This window comes from Talpa europaea (genome assembly GCF_964194135.1).
Source record: "Talpa europaea genome assembly, chromosome: 6".
Taxonomy (NCBI): Eukaryota; Metazoa; Chordata; class Mammalia; order Eulipotyphla; family Talpidae; genus Talpa; species Talpa europaea.
Window position 1 is genome coordinate 54,352,485 of NC_140072.1, and position 17,804 is coordinate 54,370,288.

The 17,804-nt window shown below is 37.7% G+C and overlaps 1 protein-coding gene across 1 annotated transcript; it reads left to right on the forward strand.

The window, feature by feature from the left end:
- Positions 1–258: 258 nt before the first annotated feature.
- Positions 259–13,867, forward strand: MOB1A (MOB kinase activator 1A; the record flags this gene model as incomplete). The annotated part of the gene is made up of 5 exons (XM_084235131.1): positions 259–304; positions 6,047–6,140; positions 7,134–7,267; positions 12,059–12,222; positions 13,790–13,867. 5 exons carry the CDS (start codon positions 259–261, stop codon positions 13,865–13,867), a joined length of 516 nt encoding a protein of 171 aa, XP_084091257.1.
- Between the last annotated feature and the right edge of the window lie 3,937 nt (positions 13,868–17,804).

Genomic DNA, 17,804 nt, shown 5'->3' on the forward strand with positions numbered 1-17,804 from the left:
GCACCACCAGGGAGGCCCCACTGGTACTTTTCAAAGAATAGTTTTTAATTTATTCTCAGAACTATTTATCCACCTAAAATGATGCCATTCTGCCTCCACTCCTAAGATATAATATACTTTTACTTTTAACCTAACAGCAGCAGCCGCTCTTCCAAAACATTCAAACCAAAGAAGAATATCCCTGAAGGGTCTCATCAGTATGAACTCTTGAAACATGCAGAAGCAACTTTAGGAAGTGGGAATCTGAGACAGGCTGTTATGTTGCCAGAGGGAGAGGACCTCAATGAATGGATTGCTGTTAACAGTAAGTTTTTTAATAACTTTCAACTTTGATTGTTTATAGGAACATTTTTGCTAAAGTCTTTTTTTAAATTTTTCTTTATAATATATTATTTGTAAACTAAACTAGAAGTACAAATACATACAAAACTTGGTTCTCTTCGGAGTTCTTGGTAGTAGTTTGTCTGGTTGACGGACACGTGAGGAGAAATGGTAAGTGCTTTGGGGTAATTTCTGAGGAGAATGGTATGAATTGTTGAGTAAAGTGAAATACTAGATTAATAAGTGCAAGAATTCTACCTGTGCATACCATCACTTTGTAGGGAATTTATATTCACAGTTGTGCTCCAAATGTCAACACCTATTGTCTACATACTTAGAAAATAAAAGTCAGTTGCAGATGGTATGATCAGTCACTCGATTGTTGTGACTTTGGAGTAGTCTGAAGGAAATTTGAAAAATTTCAAAGGGAAGGGACCCATGATCTGAAAAGTCACTCTGAATTTGAGACATGTTAGATTTGAATACTAGAATCTGGGCTTCTGAGATGAGATCAATTCTGGATGATAAGGTTTAAATCTTTTAGGAATTTCACCTGTTCCAGAAATTTAAAGTTTTTAATAGGATTTATCTAGAATACAGAAATAGTCAAAGTAGTTCAACGAATTTCTAGGTATCCATTATCTAGTTTTAACAGTTAACACTTTACGCTTTCTGTATCTACCTTGATTATTTTGAAGTGAATCCCAGACATACTGTTTCATTTATAAATATTTCATTATCTTTGGGAACTCCATTTTAAAGATAATGTTAATACCTACCACCATTCCTTTATGTTATCAAATGTCAGTGTTTACAGTGTTTTCCTGATGTCTTATAAATGTTCCTTTTTTTTTAAGATTTATTTTTTATTTATACAATAGCTGGGGTACAGGCCAGAGGTGTGGGGGGGCGAGAGGATTCATCAGAGACAGAGTGGGGAACAGAACAGACAGACGGACTGAAAGCACTGCTGAGGGGAGCAGCAGGCGAGACAGGAGAGGACTGCTGCACCATGTGGGAATCTCCCTGGCCGGCCAGGAATCGAACCCACACTGCAGAGGCTGCAGACAGCTGCACAGCGCTGCACTCAACCTGCTGTGCCACCAGGGAGGCCCAAATGTTCCTTTTTTATTTATTTTTTTATTTTTTTTTTTAAAGATTTTATTTTTATTTGTTTATTTATACAAGCACTGGGTACAGTCAGAAGCGCAGGAGGGTGAGAGAATCCACCAGAGCCAGAGCAGGGAGCAGAGCAGGCAGAAGGACCGAAATACACTGCTGAGGGGAGCAGCGGGCGCAGGAGAGGTCTGCGTGCCATGTGGGACCCTCCTCTGGTGGCCGGGGAGCAGCCGGGGATTGAACCGGCGCTGCAGAGGCTGTGGGCAGCTTCGCAACCCAGCGCTCAACCGCTGCACCACCGGGGAGGCCCAAATGTTCCTTTTTTTAAAAAAAAAAAAATTGGTTTTAAGTCAGGACCCAATAAGGCCTGAACATGTTTCTTGAATCTCTTAATCTTAGAGTTCCCATCCTTCCGGTCTTTTTCTCTTGATTATTTTTTGTTGTTGAGGAAACAGTTCATTTGTTTTCACAGCACAAATTACCATGTCTTGTTCTTCCTTTTATTTTCTGTGAACATCAGATCTAGAGCAGCCCTTTCCAATAGAACTTTTTTTTTTTAAGATTTATTTATGGGCCTCCCCGGTGGCACAGCGGTTGAGCGCTGGGTTGCGAAGCTGCCCGTAGCCTCCGCAGTGCTGGTTCGATCCCTGGCCACTGGGCGAGGGTCCCACATGGCGTGCAGACCCCTCCTGCCGCCCGCTGCTCCCCTCAGCAGTGTACTTCATCAGTCTGTCTGCTCTGCTCTCCCCTCTGGCTCTGATGAATTCTCTCACCCTCCCGTGCTTCTGACTGTACCCAGTGCTTGTAAATCTTTAAAAAGAAAAAAGATTTATTTATTTATGCATACAAGAACTGGGGTACAGGCCAGAGATGCGGGGCATGAGAGGATTCACCAGAGACAGAGTGGGGAACAGAACAGGCAGATTGACCGAAATACACTGTTGAGGGGAGCAGTGGGCGAATCCGAGAGGTCTGCTGCGCTATGTGGGTTGCTCCCTGGCCGGCTGGGGATCCAACTCGTGCTGCAGAGGCTGCAGATTTCTTCATAGAGTGGTGCTTAACCCCTTGCGCCACCAGTAAGGCCCCCAATAGAACTTTTCCAAGAGGATATCAGTGTTTAGTATCTGCACTGCAGCCAGTTAGCACTTGATATGTGCCTTGTGTGACTGGAATGGAAAATTTTTTTAAATTTTATTTATGTATTTATTTATTTTTAAGATTTATTTATTTATTTATACAAGCACTGGGTACAGTCAGAAGCATGGGAGGGTGAGAGAATTCACCCTGACGAAGTAGTGACGAAGTACACTGCTGAAGGGAGCAGCGGGCGAGACAGGAGAGGTCTGCTGCGCCATGTGGGACCCTTGCCTGTGGCCGGGGATGAAACGGGTGCTGCAGAGGCTGCAGGCAGCTTCACAGCCCAGCGCTCGACTGCTGCGCCACCCGGGAGACCCTGGAATGGAATTTTTAATTTAATTTAGTTTTAATTGTAAGTAGCCATTTGTGGCTACCATGTTAGCATAGCTTTTGTGTTTCAGATTAAACTTGAGTGTAATTTTTGTAAGACTACCTTGTAGGTTGTAGATATACTAAATGTAGATTTTCATAGAGGCTAGTTGTCTTTATGTGGTATTAATTGACAATTAAGAATCATTGCGGGGCCTCCCTCGTGGCGCAAGGGGTTAAGCACCGCACTGTGAAGCAATCCACAGCTTCTGTAGCACGAGTTCGATCCCTGGCTGCCAGAGAGCAACTCACATAGTGCAGCAGACCTCTCCTGTCTTGCCCACTGCTCCCCTCAGCAGTGTATTTCATTCCATCTGCCTGTTCTGCTCCCCACTCTGTCTCTGGTAAATCCTCTCATGCCCTGCATCTCTGGCCTGTACCCCAGCTCTTGTAGGCATAAATAAATAAATCTTAAAAAAATCATTGCCTTGGTCAACACTGTCACAATGTGCACTACAAATGTAATTAAAAAATTTTTTTGACCCATTAAAAAGTTATATTTAATCACTAAGAGAAAAAAAACAAGGTATAGAACTATTTAATGTTATCTTTTGTGTAAGACATGATAAATAAACTTGAGGGGAGGGAGTTGGAATGGTTGGAATTTAGATTTTTCACTATAGGGTTTTTTGTGTCTCTTGATTTGTGAGCCATGTAAGTAGTATATATTAAAAAAATTCTGTTTTTTAAATTTTTCATGTTTGTTTAATTTATTTTTATTTTCTTACATCATTGTTCATTTTTGTACGAAATGTGATTTCTCCCCTCAGTTCTACTACTACATATCACCTATGATCCATAACTGTAGTCACTTGTGCTCTTCCCTTCCCAGTCTTGACCCATTGTGCTCCCCAAAAATACATTTTTAGCCTCATTTGAATTATTTTTCATTCTGAAGGCATCTGTTCACCTTCTTCAGCTAAATTATTCTTTGAAACTTACTTCTTTAGATCAGTTGTCTTCCAACCTTTTGGTCTTGCAGGGGTCTCTTTATTCTTTTAAAATTTATTGAGAACCCCCAAGAGCGTTTAATTTTGTAGGTTAAATTTAGTGATACTTACACTGTGTTAGGAATTAAAAATGAGAAAATTTAAATACTTATTTTTAAATTTGTCTAAAAATAGCAATAAATCTATTATCTGTTAACACAAATGTTTTTATGAAAAATAACTTCAAAATCAATTTTAGTGAGAAATATGGCATTATTTTATGTGTTTGCAAATTTTACTTAATATTTGGATTAATAGGAGATACTTGGATTCTCATAGCTGCTTCTGCATTTAGTCTGTTGTGGTGTCACATATCCTGTGTTTATTATGGGAAAAAAGACTGAAAGGAGACACACTAAAACATTAACCCTATCACAGCTTGACTTAACATTATGGATGGTGAAGTGTTCTATTTCTCCTTCAGTATTTCTTGAAACTTAATTACGGTAAAATAAAGTTTAATCCAGAATTGGTATAATTACATCTAAATGGTGTTGCTTAAGTTAGCATGAATAAGCACAAGAAGAAAAAAAATCAAATATTAAAAAGGTGCCTCTGGACAAATCTGTGCCTCCTGAATGAATGAGAATAGAAAGAGCAATCAAAAAAGCATGACCTCACAGATCCCTCTGAAATAGGGAATCCCTGGGCCATATTTACTTGCTTTTTAAGAAACTTGAAAAAGCCCTAGTTGATTTTTATTTTTATTCATTTATTTTGTAAAGATGTATTTATTTATGCAAACAAGAACTGGGATGTAAGCCAGAGGGGTAGGGGTGAGAGGATTCACCAGAGAGAGTGGGGAACAGAACAGGCAGATCTACTGAAATACACTGCTGAGGGGCGAGATAGGAGAGGTCTGCTGCATCATGTGGGTCAGCTCCCTGACCGGCTGGGGATAAAACTCGTGCTGCAGTGGCTGGCAATAGCTTGTTAGTGCTGTGCTTAACCCCTGGGCCACCAGGGAGGCTCCCTAGTTGATTTTTAGATATTGCTTTGGATGAGGAACTAAGGCTTGTTAGGTTCTCTTTGTACAGAGTAATGTTTCACCAAATTAAGTACATCCTCTTCCTGTTTCTTCCAGATCTAGCTGAAGCTCATTTAAGATGTACTTCCTGACTGCTTCAACTGGTCAAGATGTAGCCTTTTCTTAAATTTCTAGCACTTTTTGTTAGCCTTTAGATCCTATCTTATTTGTTATATTATTCATATTATATTATTCGGTTTTGTCCATCTGTTACACTGGAGATCCCACACTGAACATTATCTCATGTCCTTTTCATTTTCTCAGTATGCATTAGGCCCTCAGATTTTTATGATGAATTAGTTTTTTTTTTTAATTTTTTTTTTAATAGAGGCATGTTTTTATTTATTTATTTATTTTGTTTTGTTTTGTTTGTTTGTTTATACATGCACTGGGTACAGTCAGAAGCGCGGGAGGGTGAGAGAATTCACCAGAGCCAGAGTGGGGAGCAGAGCAGGCAGAAGGACCGAAGTACACTGCTGAGGGGAGCAGCGAGCGGCAGGAGATGTCTGCGTGCCATGTGGGACCCGCCTCCGGTGGCCGGGGAGCAGCCGGGGATCGAACTGGCGCCGCAGAGGTCGCGGGCAGCTTCACAACCCAGCGCTGAACCACTGCGCCACCGGGGAGGCCCATGAATTAGTTTTTTAAATGCCTGTTGATACACCTATTACCTAGAAATGTTCTGTAGCTTTTGTTTCCTAACACAAATGGTACTGTGGTCCATTTTGATAAGAAGCAATGAATATTTATATTCCCTTGGATGTAATAAAATTGTATATTCTAAAAATATAATGGTCACCAGTAGAACTATCTCTAATACTTTATTTTCCTACTGTTTTATGCTGGTTAAAAGCTTAGTACATTAAAACTGAATATATCTTAAAAGTTAACTTTACTTCGTTTCACAACTTAAAAGAGCATTTACAGTATATTTGAACTGTTGAATCTCCCAGGGAACTAGCCAAGAACTTGAATACATGGTCCATTTTGTTTTAACCAAGAAGTCTGATGTTTTGTTGAATTTTGCATAGAATTTTTTTTTTTTCCGCATAGAATTTTTAACACAATTCTGCTACTTTCTTTTCAGCTGTGGATTTTTTCAACCAGATCAACATGTTATATGGAACTATTACAGAATTCTGCACTGAAGCAAGCTGTTCAGTCATGTCTGCAGGTCCAAGGTATTACATACCCCTGTAAAGTAGATGTTTGAGTTATTGAAAAAGCTAGTCATTAATTGATACATGTTAAATAATTAAGACTTTGTTTTTCCTGTGCCCACTTAAGTAAAAGCAGTTCAGTGTTAACAAGTACTTGAATTCTTACCTATAAGCTTTTCGTTACTAGTTCATACTTTGGTGTGTAATATTTAGTGTTTTGATATTATAATTGCATTGTAATATGTATGAATGCTTAGTTGTGAGAGTAAAAAATTTGAGTTAGGTTTATCTTAAATTGCAAAAGTTCACTATTTTCTGTTGTATTAACGTTTATGGTTCTGTTTCTAGTTTACAAATGAATTTCTTGGAAGTGTTTACGTGACCTTTATGAAGGTCCACAATGAGTTTGTAGTCCTATTTTTATTACATTATTTTAGGAGTAATGTCTTTATCTTGCGATGTTTTATTCCTCAAACTTCCTTAAAAGAAATTAAGATAAATAGGAGAATTAAGCTTGTTTATGGATTACACAGTGAAGTTTTATATAAGTTTTGTTAGTCATTCTAACTCAGCAAAAATTAGGGAGAGAAAGATGGCATGCCTAAGAGTGTTTCTTTAATACCCCTTCCACAAAACAGGGTTTTATAACCATGACTGTTGGTGATAACTTGATGAACAAAGATCTCAGAATGTAGTGGATCAATCAGTCTTTAATCCAGCCCTCAACACGCTCTGCCTAACAGGAATGCAGTTCCTTTATCTCCCAAGGCTGTGCTAAAAACTTATAAGCTGGCATTGCCTGCTGTCATATTATCTTCCTTTTCTCTTCCAATTATAACAATCACATTTCAGAATACTTCTCAAGGGAACTCTTAAGTAATCTTCAGTAAGGCTTTCGGTAATTTACTTAAGGTAAATGCAACATCTGTTGACAAAATGTAGACCACTTTGGTTACAAGTTTCACTTTTGTTTTACTTTTGAAAATACGCTCAGCAAAATCTTTTTCTCTCCAGGTATGAATATCATTGGGCAGATGGTACTAATATTAAAAAGCCAATCAAATGTTCTGCACCGAAATACATTGACTATTTGATGACTTGGGTTCAGGATCAACTTGATGATGAAACTCTTTTTCCATCTAAGATTGGTGAGTTATTATAGAACTGTTTTTCTTTTAAAATGATAAATGTGTTGTAATTCTTTAATGCAGTTACTGAAAAAAAGAGACAGCCAAATTCCTTTCCAAAAAAAATCTGTGTATTATCTAAAATCTAAATGAGTATTCCTCTAGGTGTGTTTGTATCATGTCTGTTTTTTCATCAGTGCTAGTTATTACTCATTTTTTAATTCTATTTTGAGTAAATAAATTGGTTTTAATGTACATTTTAAAAATATTGATGAGGGCCTCCCTGGTGGCCTGTCGATTAAGTCTTAGTACTATCACTGCAACAGCTTGAGTTTCATCCCCAAACCACATACGGCTCAGCAGACCTCTCCTGTCTCACCCGCTGTTCCCCTTACCAGAATATTTCAGTAAATCCACCAGCTCTGCTCCCCATTCTGTCACTGGTGAATCCTCTCACACACACCCCCCTCCGCCCCGCATCTCTGGCTGACACCCCAGTTCTTCTGTGCAAAAAAATAAAAATATTAATGAGATTGAGCATTTTTTTGGTTTATTGATCATTGTGTTTTCTGTTTATAGTATTTATATTATATTAATTCTTTGTCATAGATAGATGATATATGTATTTTTCCCCAGGTTGTATTACTTTGTTCGGGAAGTGTTTTTGCTGTATATAACTTATTTTGTCCTATTACTCTTTTCTTTTATGACTTGTGGATTTTAATTAGTAATTAGAAAGGTTTTCTCTAAGATTATAACAATACTTGTCCATGCTTTTCATTAGTACTTTTGTTTTCACATTTAAATTGTTCTGTCAGAAATTTTTTTCTGAACACTCCTTTTTGTCCAAATATGCTAGCCAGTTTGTCCAGGACTATTATCCAAATACATGTGTCTTTTCTGCCCTCATTATCATGTATATACCAAATTGCTACATATTTTGGAGTGTTAATCTCTCTATTTACTACTGTAGAAGTTCTACACTGTTTTAAATACCATGGCCATACGGCTTTAAACATCTTGTAGGTCTAGTCTCTCTTCCTTGCTCTTCTTTTTCAGAATTATTCACAGCTATTCTGGCATAGTTGTTCTTCCAAAGAATTTAGAATCATTTTGTCAAGATAAAAAACTTTGTGAGATTTTGATTATGATTTCATTCAATTTATAGATAATGTAGGGATTCTTGTTCTCTTGACAATATTGAATCTTTTCAAGAACAGGGTGTATTTTTCATTTATTGATCTTTCATTATTTACTGTTGTAGAATTTGCCATTTAACTCTGTGCTGACCCTTCAAGTTTTTGAAGTTCATTACTAGGCATTTAATCTTGTATATTGATACCTTGTTTCCAATTGGTTATTGTTTAGTATGTAGAAAATTGGTGATTTTTATCTAAATGTTATAACTGACCACCAGATTTTAAGTGGTTCTGTTTTAGGTTGGGTTTCTCAAGTTTTTAAAGTATATAATCACATGTTAAAATATTAGCTTTGTGTCTTTTTTTCTTATATGTGTATTTCTTGTATAACTGAAATAATTTTACCAACTACTTCCAGAGCAGTGCTGGTGATGGCAGATATACTTGTTCCCCCCCCCCTTTTTTTTTTGAAGATTTATTTATTTATGCATACAAGAGCTGGGGTACAGGCCAGAGATGCAGGGTTGAGAGGATTTACCAGAGACAGAATGGGGAACAGAAAAGGCAGACTGACTGAAACACACTGCTGAGGGGAGCAGCAGGCGGGACAGGAGAGGTCTGCTGCGCCATTGGGGTTGCTCCCTCGCCAGCCCGGGGGATTGAACTCGAGCTTCAAAGGCTGCGGATCACTTCATAGTGCTGTGCTTAACCCCTTGTGCCACCAGGAAGGTCTTATACTTGTTTCCTTTTATGTCAGCATTTCTAGTATTTCACTATTAAGCTGGAATCTTGCCTTTGGTTTAAAGTGTGAATTTTTAAAAATCAGATATGTTTGTAGAGTTTTATTAGATACTTTTTCGGTATCTATTAATGACTATAAGGTTTTCTTAATGTTCTGTCGGGAGAGTAGTTTTTATTTGCTGATATTTTAAGATTTTGACATCAGCAGTATTCATGGATGAGATCAATTTTAGGGTGCCTTCTGAACAGCATATTATTGGATCCTGTTTGGGCTGCCATAACAAAAATACCAGAAGTTGGATTGATTATAAACAATACAAATTTATTTCTCACAGTTGTGAAGGCTGGAAGTCTAAGATCAGGGGGCTTACATGGTTGAATTGTGGTGAAGACCTAGTTTTAGCTTATAAAATTGCTGCCCTCTCTAGTCCTCTGATTCAAGAAGAGGCCACCAGCTTTGCCAGGGCTCTGCTGTTGTGATCTAATAACCTCTCAAAAGCTCCACCTCCTTCCTCATGCCATGACCTAAGGGCTTAGGTTTTCAACATATGAATTTGGGAATTGGAGGAGTACACAAAATATTCAGACGATTGCAGGTTAGGAATTTGAGTCCAGTTTTTGCTCTTTCAGGAGCAAAGTTTATATCATGTTGTTATACTTGGTCTGTTTGCTGTTCGTCAACTTTTCCATTCTGTTATTAAAATCTTAAATTCCCTTCCTCACAGACTCTATTGTATATTGATGATGCTTGAATGTTACTGTTAAAATCAGTTTGGCAAGTGCATAGATTTAAAAAAAATCTCTTACATTTCTTTATTCATTAAAATCTGCCTCTTGTGAAAGATAAATAATACTGTCTACTTTTATTCTCTTCCTTCAGCTTTCCATTCTGTAATAATCCATCCTAATGTTCTGGCATCCTTTCCTCTATTAGCTATTATCTACATCTTATTTATGCCAGTTCTTTACTCTTACTAAACAACAACTTCTATTCATTTTTTTAATTAATATATCTAAGTTTTTGCTTTTCCCTTTTTAAAGCATGTTGCCCATTTGTAAATTCTAAGAGAACAGTGGTTTGATTTTTAAAAATCTAACTTTTTAATGCACAAGTACAAGACCCAACCAGAAAACCATCTTCATAAAGTTGCAGAATAGGGGCCTCCCTGGTGGTGCAGGCAGTTGAGTGCTGCACTCTGAAGCTGTCTGCAGCCTTTGCAGCACAGGTTCAATCCCTGCCAGCCAGCGAGAATCCCACATGGCGCGGCAGACCTCTCCTGTCTCACCTGCTGATCCCCTCAGTAGTATATTTTGTCATTCTGCCTGTTCTATTCCCTACTCTGTCTCCGGTGAATCCTCTCACCCTCCCACGCATCTGGCCTGTACCCCAGCTCTTGTATAAAAATAAATAAATCTTAAAAAAAAAATAAATAAGGGCCTCCCCTGGTGGCGCAGCAGTTGAGCGCTGTGCTGCGAAGCTGCCCACAGCCTCTGCAGTGCCAATTAGATCCCTGGCTGCCCGCAAGGGTCCCACATAACATGCAGATCTCTCCTGCTGCCCGCTGCTCTCCTCAGCAGTGTATTTTGTCAGTCTGCTTGCTGTGTTCCCCGCTCTGGTGAATTCTTTCACCCTCCCGTGCTTCTGACTGTACCCAGTGCTTGTATAAATACATAAATAAATCTTTAAAAAAATAAAATTTCTTTAAAAAATAAATAAAAAAAGTTGCAGAATAATATTTGCAAAGGCAGGTTGACTAAAATGGGGGTTGGAGAAGTCCATAAAAGTCAAATTACAGGAGAAAAACATACTAAACTTCCAACTATCAAGGACTGGTTGAGAAGTAAGTTAACAAAAACAAAATGTAGGGAAGGGAAAGTGTTTTGGCCTTTCCCCCCACCAAAATATTAAAGAAAATGAAGTGTTTCAAGAATAGTGGTGTGAAACAAATCTTGAAGGTAAACTAGGTTACTTGGGTTGCAGAAGCCTTATGTCTTCATTTACTGTACTTATTATCAATTGTATTGTCTTTCTCACATATCTGTTGTCTAAGACACTTTGATATTGTTAACCAGAATTCTCAGGAATGTAACCAGTTGCATCCCCATCAGCATTGGTTGGAGAGAGATCACAAACTCTCTCGCAAGTCTTTTGTAAGGAGGTGTTTATTTTCTTTGAAAAATAGTGAGATGTCCACCTTCCCGTCTTCAGGAAGTATACCCCCTTCTTGGATTACAATAAATAAAAATAGCACTTAAAAATTGTAAGTTGAGTATTCACAGTTTAAGAAAGAAAACTGGTTTTTGAAAGTAATCCAGAAGATTGGCCACTTTTTCCTCCTAACAATAGAGGATAACGTCTATCCTACCCCTCCCCCCCTTTTTTTTGCTTAGGAGTTTGTTGAGAGTATGTGTGAGAGAGTGAGAGAGAGAAGTGGTTGTTTTGAGTTACAAATTACAAAAAGCAAGTTTTCTATTTGTAATCAAAATAATTTTTGCATATAATCTTAACTGGACACTTTCCGGTGTTAATAACTAAAATTATGTTTAACTTTGGTTCAGCAGCATCTTGTAACTTAATACCTGTGCCTTCTGTTGTAAGGCTATCAAAAAAGGATGGTATGTGGGCCTCCTCTGGTGGTGCAGCGGTTGAGCGCTGGGCTGCGAGGCTGCCCGCGCCTCTGTAGCTCTGGTTCGTTCCCCCGCCGCCGGCGAGGGTCCCACAAAAAAAAAAAAAAAGATGGTATGTGAAGCTATCTCATATATTTAGGTTTGAATTTTTTTTTTCCTTTGCCTTTTTAAAAAAATGTATGAACATGGTTCCCTATTCGTGACAGTGAGATTTTGTGTGTGTGAGTTGCTCATGGTAGGGTCTATAAACTTCTCTTATATTCAGTTAGATAAAGGACTAATCAGTATATGTGTTTGATTGCAGGTGTCCCGTTTCCCAAAAACTTCATGTCTGTGGCGAAGACCATTCTAAAACGTCTCTTCAGGGTGTATGCCCATATTTATCATCAGCACTTTGATTCTGTAATGCAACTTCAAGAGGAGGCCCACCTCAACACCTCCTTTAAGCACTTTATTTTTTTTGTTCAGGTAAGTTGAACTGTGTTTTTCTGTCCTTTGACTTGGATTTATTTGGATTGGCTTAACTTTAATAAAGAGCAATTATTAAAAAAGCAGTATCTTATTTATAGACATAGAGCTAAGTAAAAGTAGGCTCTTTTCTCTTTGCCACGTTGTTTATTTTAATGATGTGTTTAGCAACATAGAAAGCATAACCACCATTTTGGGCCTTCCGCTTCTGCTTGCCCCAGATGTGTCTGGTTAGGATATGGCAAGGAGCACCAAAAACCTAGGAAAGCCTATTCATACCCTTCTGTTCTGTTGCCAACTGCAAATATGGGGAAAAAAAATATTTGCAGTTGGCTTTGTTTCATGAAATGTCTATGCCTAGAAAAGAAACTAGAAAGAACTTGTCTGCTATCTTGGGTAGAGTTGTCGGATATCCCACAACAGGTCAAATTTTAGGAAGCTGGCAGCTAGTAACTTGAAAAAACCTCCCTTTTCCATCCCAGTATGGCCTGTTGCCTTTAGTTGGAATTGAAACTTTAAGAAAAATCAAAATACTTCACATTTTTTGAAAAAGATATCAAGGAATTGGGACTCCTTCATGTCTAAGTTTAGATTTACATAGTTTCAGGTAATTTCTATATAAATTAGACGTGCAATTTTTTTTTTTAAGATTTTTTTTTTATTTATGTATACAAGATTGGGGGCGGGGGCTCCCTGGTTGCACAAGTGCTGTTAAGCACAGCACTGTGATGCTGTCCGCAGCATCTGCAACATGAGTTCTATCCCCAGCTGTCCAGGGAGCTACCCACATGGCGCAGCAGACCTCTACCTCTCCTGTTTGCCTGCTGCTCCCCTCAGCAGAGTATTTCAGTCTGCATGTTCTGTGCCCCACTCTCTGGTGAATCCTCCCACCCCCACACCTCTGGTCTGTATCCCAGTTTTTGTATGCATCAATAAATCTTTAAAAAAAGAATTGGGGTATAGGCAGTAGGTGTGGGGGTGAGAAGATTCACTAGAGACAGAATGACAACTGAACAGGAAGATCTACTGAAACATACTGCTGAGGGGAGCAGCAAGCCAAACAGAAGAGGTCTGCTGTGCCATGTGGGTTAGCTCCCTGGCTGGGGAACGAACTCATACCTCATATGGCAGAGGCTGACAATAGCTTGAAAGCACTGAGACATTAACCCCTGTACCACCAGGGAGGCCCGACATGTGCAATTTTTACTTTAATATTTTACACTGGATCATGTCGATACAGTTGCTTATTAAGTTCCCTATTTTTTTTTTAAAAGGGAATAAAAAGTATGTTGTTTTTGTATTTCATTCAGTCTACCTGTTCTGTTCCCCACTCTGTCTCTGGTGAATCCTCTCGCTCCCCACACGTCTGGCCTGTACCCCAGTTCTGGTATGCATAAATAAATACATCCTTTAAAAAAAATTACACTATTTTAAAGTGTTCACAGAGATCATTTCATCATTCTTTTGTGTTTCAGCAAACTAGGGTTATTAACCCTTCTGTAAATGGCATTTATAAAAATTTAAATTTTAGACTCATTTACAAATTTTACTCTTCTTCTCTTTTTAGGAGTTTAATCTGATTGATAGGCGTGAGTTGGCACCTCTTCAGGAATTAATTGAGAAGCTTGGATCAAAAGACAGATAAACGGTTTCTTCTAGAACACAGTTATCCTCTTGCTTCATGTACTGCTAAAACTATCTCATTACTCTCTGTTATAGACTAGTGATACAAACTTTACAGAAACAGGATTAAAAAAGACACCGGTTGTGTGTACTGATAAAATTGTCTCAAAGGTAGGTTGGCCTGCTGCCTTCATAGTGAGAAATTAAGGACACAACTGAATCTGAGATACTGTATCACCACTCCTGTTACTTTCAGAGTCATGTTTGGTTGTAATAAGTGATGTCTAACCTGTAGCTTGTCAGTTTACTTATTATTCATTTACTGAAAGAAATGATTTATTCTGTTTCAGATGGCAGTAATAATGGATGTTAAAAATTTCCACCAGTAAGTTATTAACAAGTTTCCAGAACAAATTTCTTAGTAACATAATCAGATCAGCTTTACTCAGTTTTATACAGATAATAGGTATTTTTAAATTTCCTTAAGATTTAGAACATTTGTGTCACTTTGAATAACTTTTTAGTTTCAAGTTTGGACAGTAGTGTTTTTATAGATGAGGTTATATGTATACTTTTTCAAAATCTGTGACTGCAGTTTAAATCATCTTCTGTTACGTGATATGGGATTAACCAAGGTTATTTTTAAATAACTTCATTTTTCAAATCTGTTTTTTTATTCACATTTGTACATTTTTAGGAGTGTGTGCTCATACAATTTTTAAAAAGCATCTACAGGTGTTCTTGTAGGTTTTTATTTTGACTGCTTCATTCAAATTAATTTTATTATGTAGTTGTGACTGAAAAAAATAAACTTCCCCCAAATTATGATAAATTTAGGTCTCAAAGCCACTATTTCCATACACATTATTTTTCAGAGGCCTTGAAATTCTTGATAGGCGAATGGAAGAAGGTACTGAGTATTTGATTATTTTGTCTTGGGTTTCCTTTTTAAAAAAAAATGTTTTTATTGTGACTTGAGACTAGTAGTGTAGAATGCACAAACTTTATCCCAGTAAGGATAAAACCTAAGAAAAACCACAATAAAAACCTTGAAGGTGTACACATTTTATAGCATAGCTAAGAGAAGTGTGTCACCTGTTGTGTGTGTGTGTGTGTGTGTGTGTGTGTTTGTGTAATTAGGGACAATAAGTAAAAATTAAGTGGTTTGTTTTTGTATGAAAACTTGAAATTCTTCTATTTCTGTTGGGATCAAAAAAATCTTCCCCTTTACTAAAAATCTAATTTTCATTTGATTTCTAGGATTTAGTAAATCCTAGGTGACTGTTTAAAATGTATTGAGGCAAAGCTTTAAGTTCACCAGCATTCTGTGATTCAGTGCTGTCTTTTTTGCAAAGAACTCAAACATCCTAGATGACTCTGATCGGGTTAAATTTGATTTTTTTTTAAATTCATTTTTATTCTATTCGAGTATAATGAAAAGAATTTCTTAGAAATCCCATTTTTATAGTAACTGAATTTCAGTAAGTTCTGAAATATAGAGTTTTAAATTAAAAAAATTTCATCTGAGGCTGAAACAATACATCATTGTATGAGGGATTAAAGAGTGAGATTTAAAAAAAAAAAAAGGGAGATCACTTAGAAGAAAAAGCACTGTCTGAAGCATTCCACAGTCCATGTTTAAACTCATCCACAGGTCCTTGTCAGGTGGTGTTCTCTGTGTTTATATTGATCATTTATCAACAAGAAACCAGGTGTCTAGATCCTACCTAAGATGTTATTGCCTCTCAACTTTTAAACCTTGTTGGTTTTTTTAAAATCTGAAAGGAATGAAATATTTCTCAACTAGGTTGTAGTTTTCATCATTTCCATTTAAGATATTTTTAAACAAGAATTCTCACTTTTCTCCATTTTTCTTCAGTGATAGAAATCCTCTCTTTTCATGACTTGATTCCAAAACAAACCAAAGATGCTTACATAGTAGTAGCACAGTAGTGAAAACACCTTATTAACAGGATTATTAAAAATTTTTTATTGGTGATTTAAATGTCCTTTTTTTTAAAAAAAAAAGGCATTCACAGGTTCCCAAGTCAGTCTGGCTTAACCACAGTGCACCAGACATCAGTGTTAACACTTGTTTACATCCAAAGACAGGAGGAGAATTGGAGGAAGGAGAGAGAATGGGGAGAAGATGGCATCTTCCTGACTTGGCTGAAGGGCCATCCTTTGATAAGAGTTAGAAGAAATCAATCTGTCTTTGACTCTTCTCAGTTATTTTATCTCCCTGTGCCTGTACCACAACAATCACTCCCTTGCCATCTCCTAATCAGAGGCCATCCCCTCTCAATGTCACCTTCTGTTCCTCACACCTCATTACACCCATGGGGTGGAGTGTGCTTACTAAATTATGTAGTTAATGTTATGGTGCTTTAATTTCCAAGCCTTTAAAAAGCTTTTGGACAATGATTTACAGATTTTTGTTTAAATATTGAAACTTGCTGTGTTGCAGATTTTGTGTTGACAGCCAGGTGTATCTTTTATTATTCAGGTTGTGAATAAAGTTGATTTTTCAGGGCTGTCAACTAACAAATTATTTCATCTTAGATTGGAGGACCCTTAGCTCATGTAGTTGCCTACTTGGGAAATGTAAATCCATAGTCATCGTGACTTTGATGACAGCAAAAGGAGTTTTCCTTGTAGTGTAGAGGCAAGAACAATCGTGGTGGTGATGTTAACTTTTGCAGACATTGTTGAGGTTTCCTGATGATACTGTTTGCTTTCTCACTGTGCAGTGAGATTATACTAGAAGTGGAGGTTCTCAACATACCATCGTTACCTCAGAAGCATACGCCAGTCAGACCCAAAGATATCCTAGACATTTGTTTCTGAGCAGCCCCGTTCTGGTGCTGGAGTTAACCCTGCCTGATTGTGGGAGATTGTCTCCTGTCTGCAGGACCCTGGCGGGAGAAATGCAAGCTGTGATGCCAAACACCGAGCTACCTTTAAGAGGGGCATTTTCTCCTGGTAACAGTTCATTACTGGGTCTTGGTTTTAGAGTATAGAGTTCTGGCAAAAAGAAAAAATAGTAGCTCTTAAGTCTTCCTATCTTTCGAATCAGATTTTGATATTTCAGATTATAAAAGGCTTTTGGGGGTGAGATCATATGGGATAGCAGTTATTTTATTGAATGAGTTTTCTTACCAGATTCTATTACAAACAAGTGTTCTGTGTCCAAGTGGATCACCAATGTGCTATAGATTTATTATAGAACAACAGTCTGGTTTTGGTCTATGTTGAGAATAGTTTGCATAAGTTAGATCTTAGTTACCCTCTGAAATATTTTTAAATGTCTTTACATGCAAATTTATGTTGTATTTTTAAACCTTTAGGGGCTTTATCTATTTTTCTAAGTCAGTTAACTGTACTTTAAAAAAAAGTATTTTGTATCTACTTTTGTAACTGCCATCAGAATAAAATATATTGAAAGAAAGAAATGAATGATGAAAGTATGTGTCTCAACTCATTTCTCTTCAAATTTGGAGACTTGAGGGTTTTGCAGATTCTTTTTTTTTTTAAAGATTTATTTATGCATGCAAGAATGGGGGTACAGGCCAAAGGTGCGGTCGGTGAGAGGATCCATCAGAGACAGAGTGAGGAACAGAACAGGCAGATTGCGGGGAGCAGCTAGCGAGACAGAGGAGGTCTGCTGCGCCATGTGGGTTGCTCCATGGGTGGCCAGGGATCAACTTTTGCTGCAGAGGCTGTGGATTGCTTCATAGTGCGTAGCTTAACCCCTTGTGCCACCAGGGAGGCCCCTGGTTTTGCAGATTCTATGGATTTTTGAATAGAGCTTAAACTTGGAAGATGATTTTTGCTTATTAAGATACTTCCCTTCTCCCAAACAGCCACTTCTCATTTTTTAAAAAAGATTTATTTATTTATTTATACATACAAGAACTGGGATACAGGCCAGAGATGGGGCAGGTGAGAGGATTCACCAG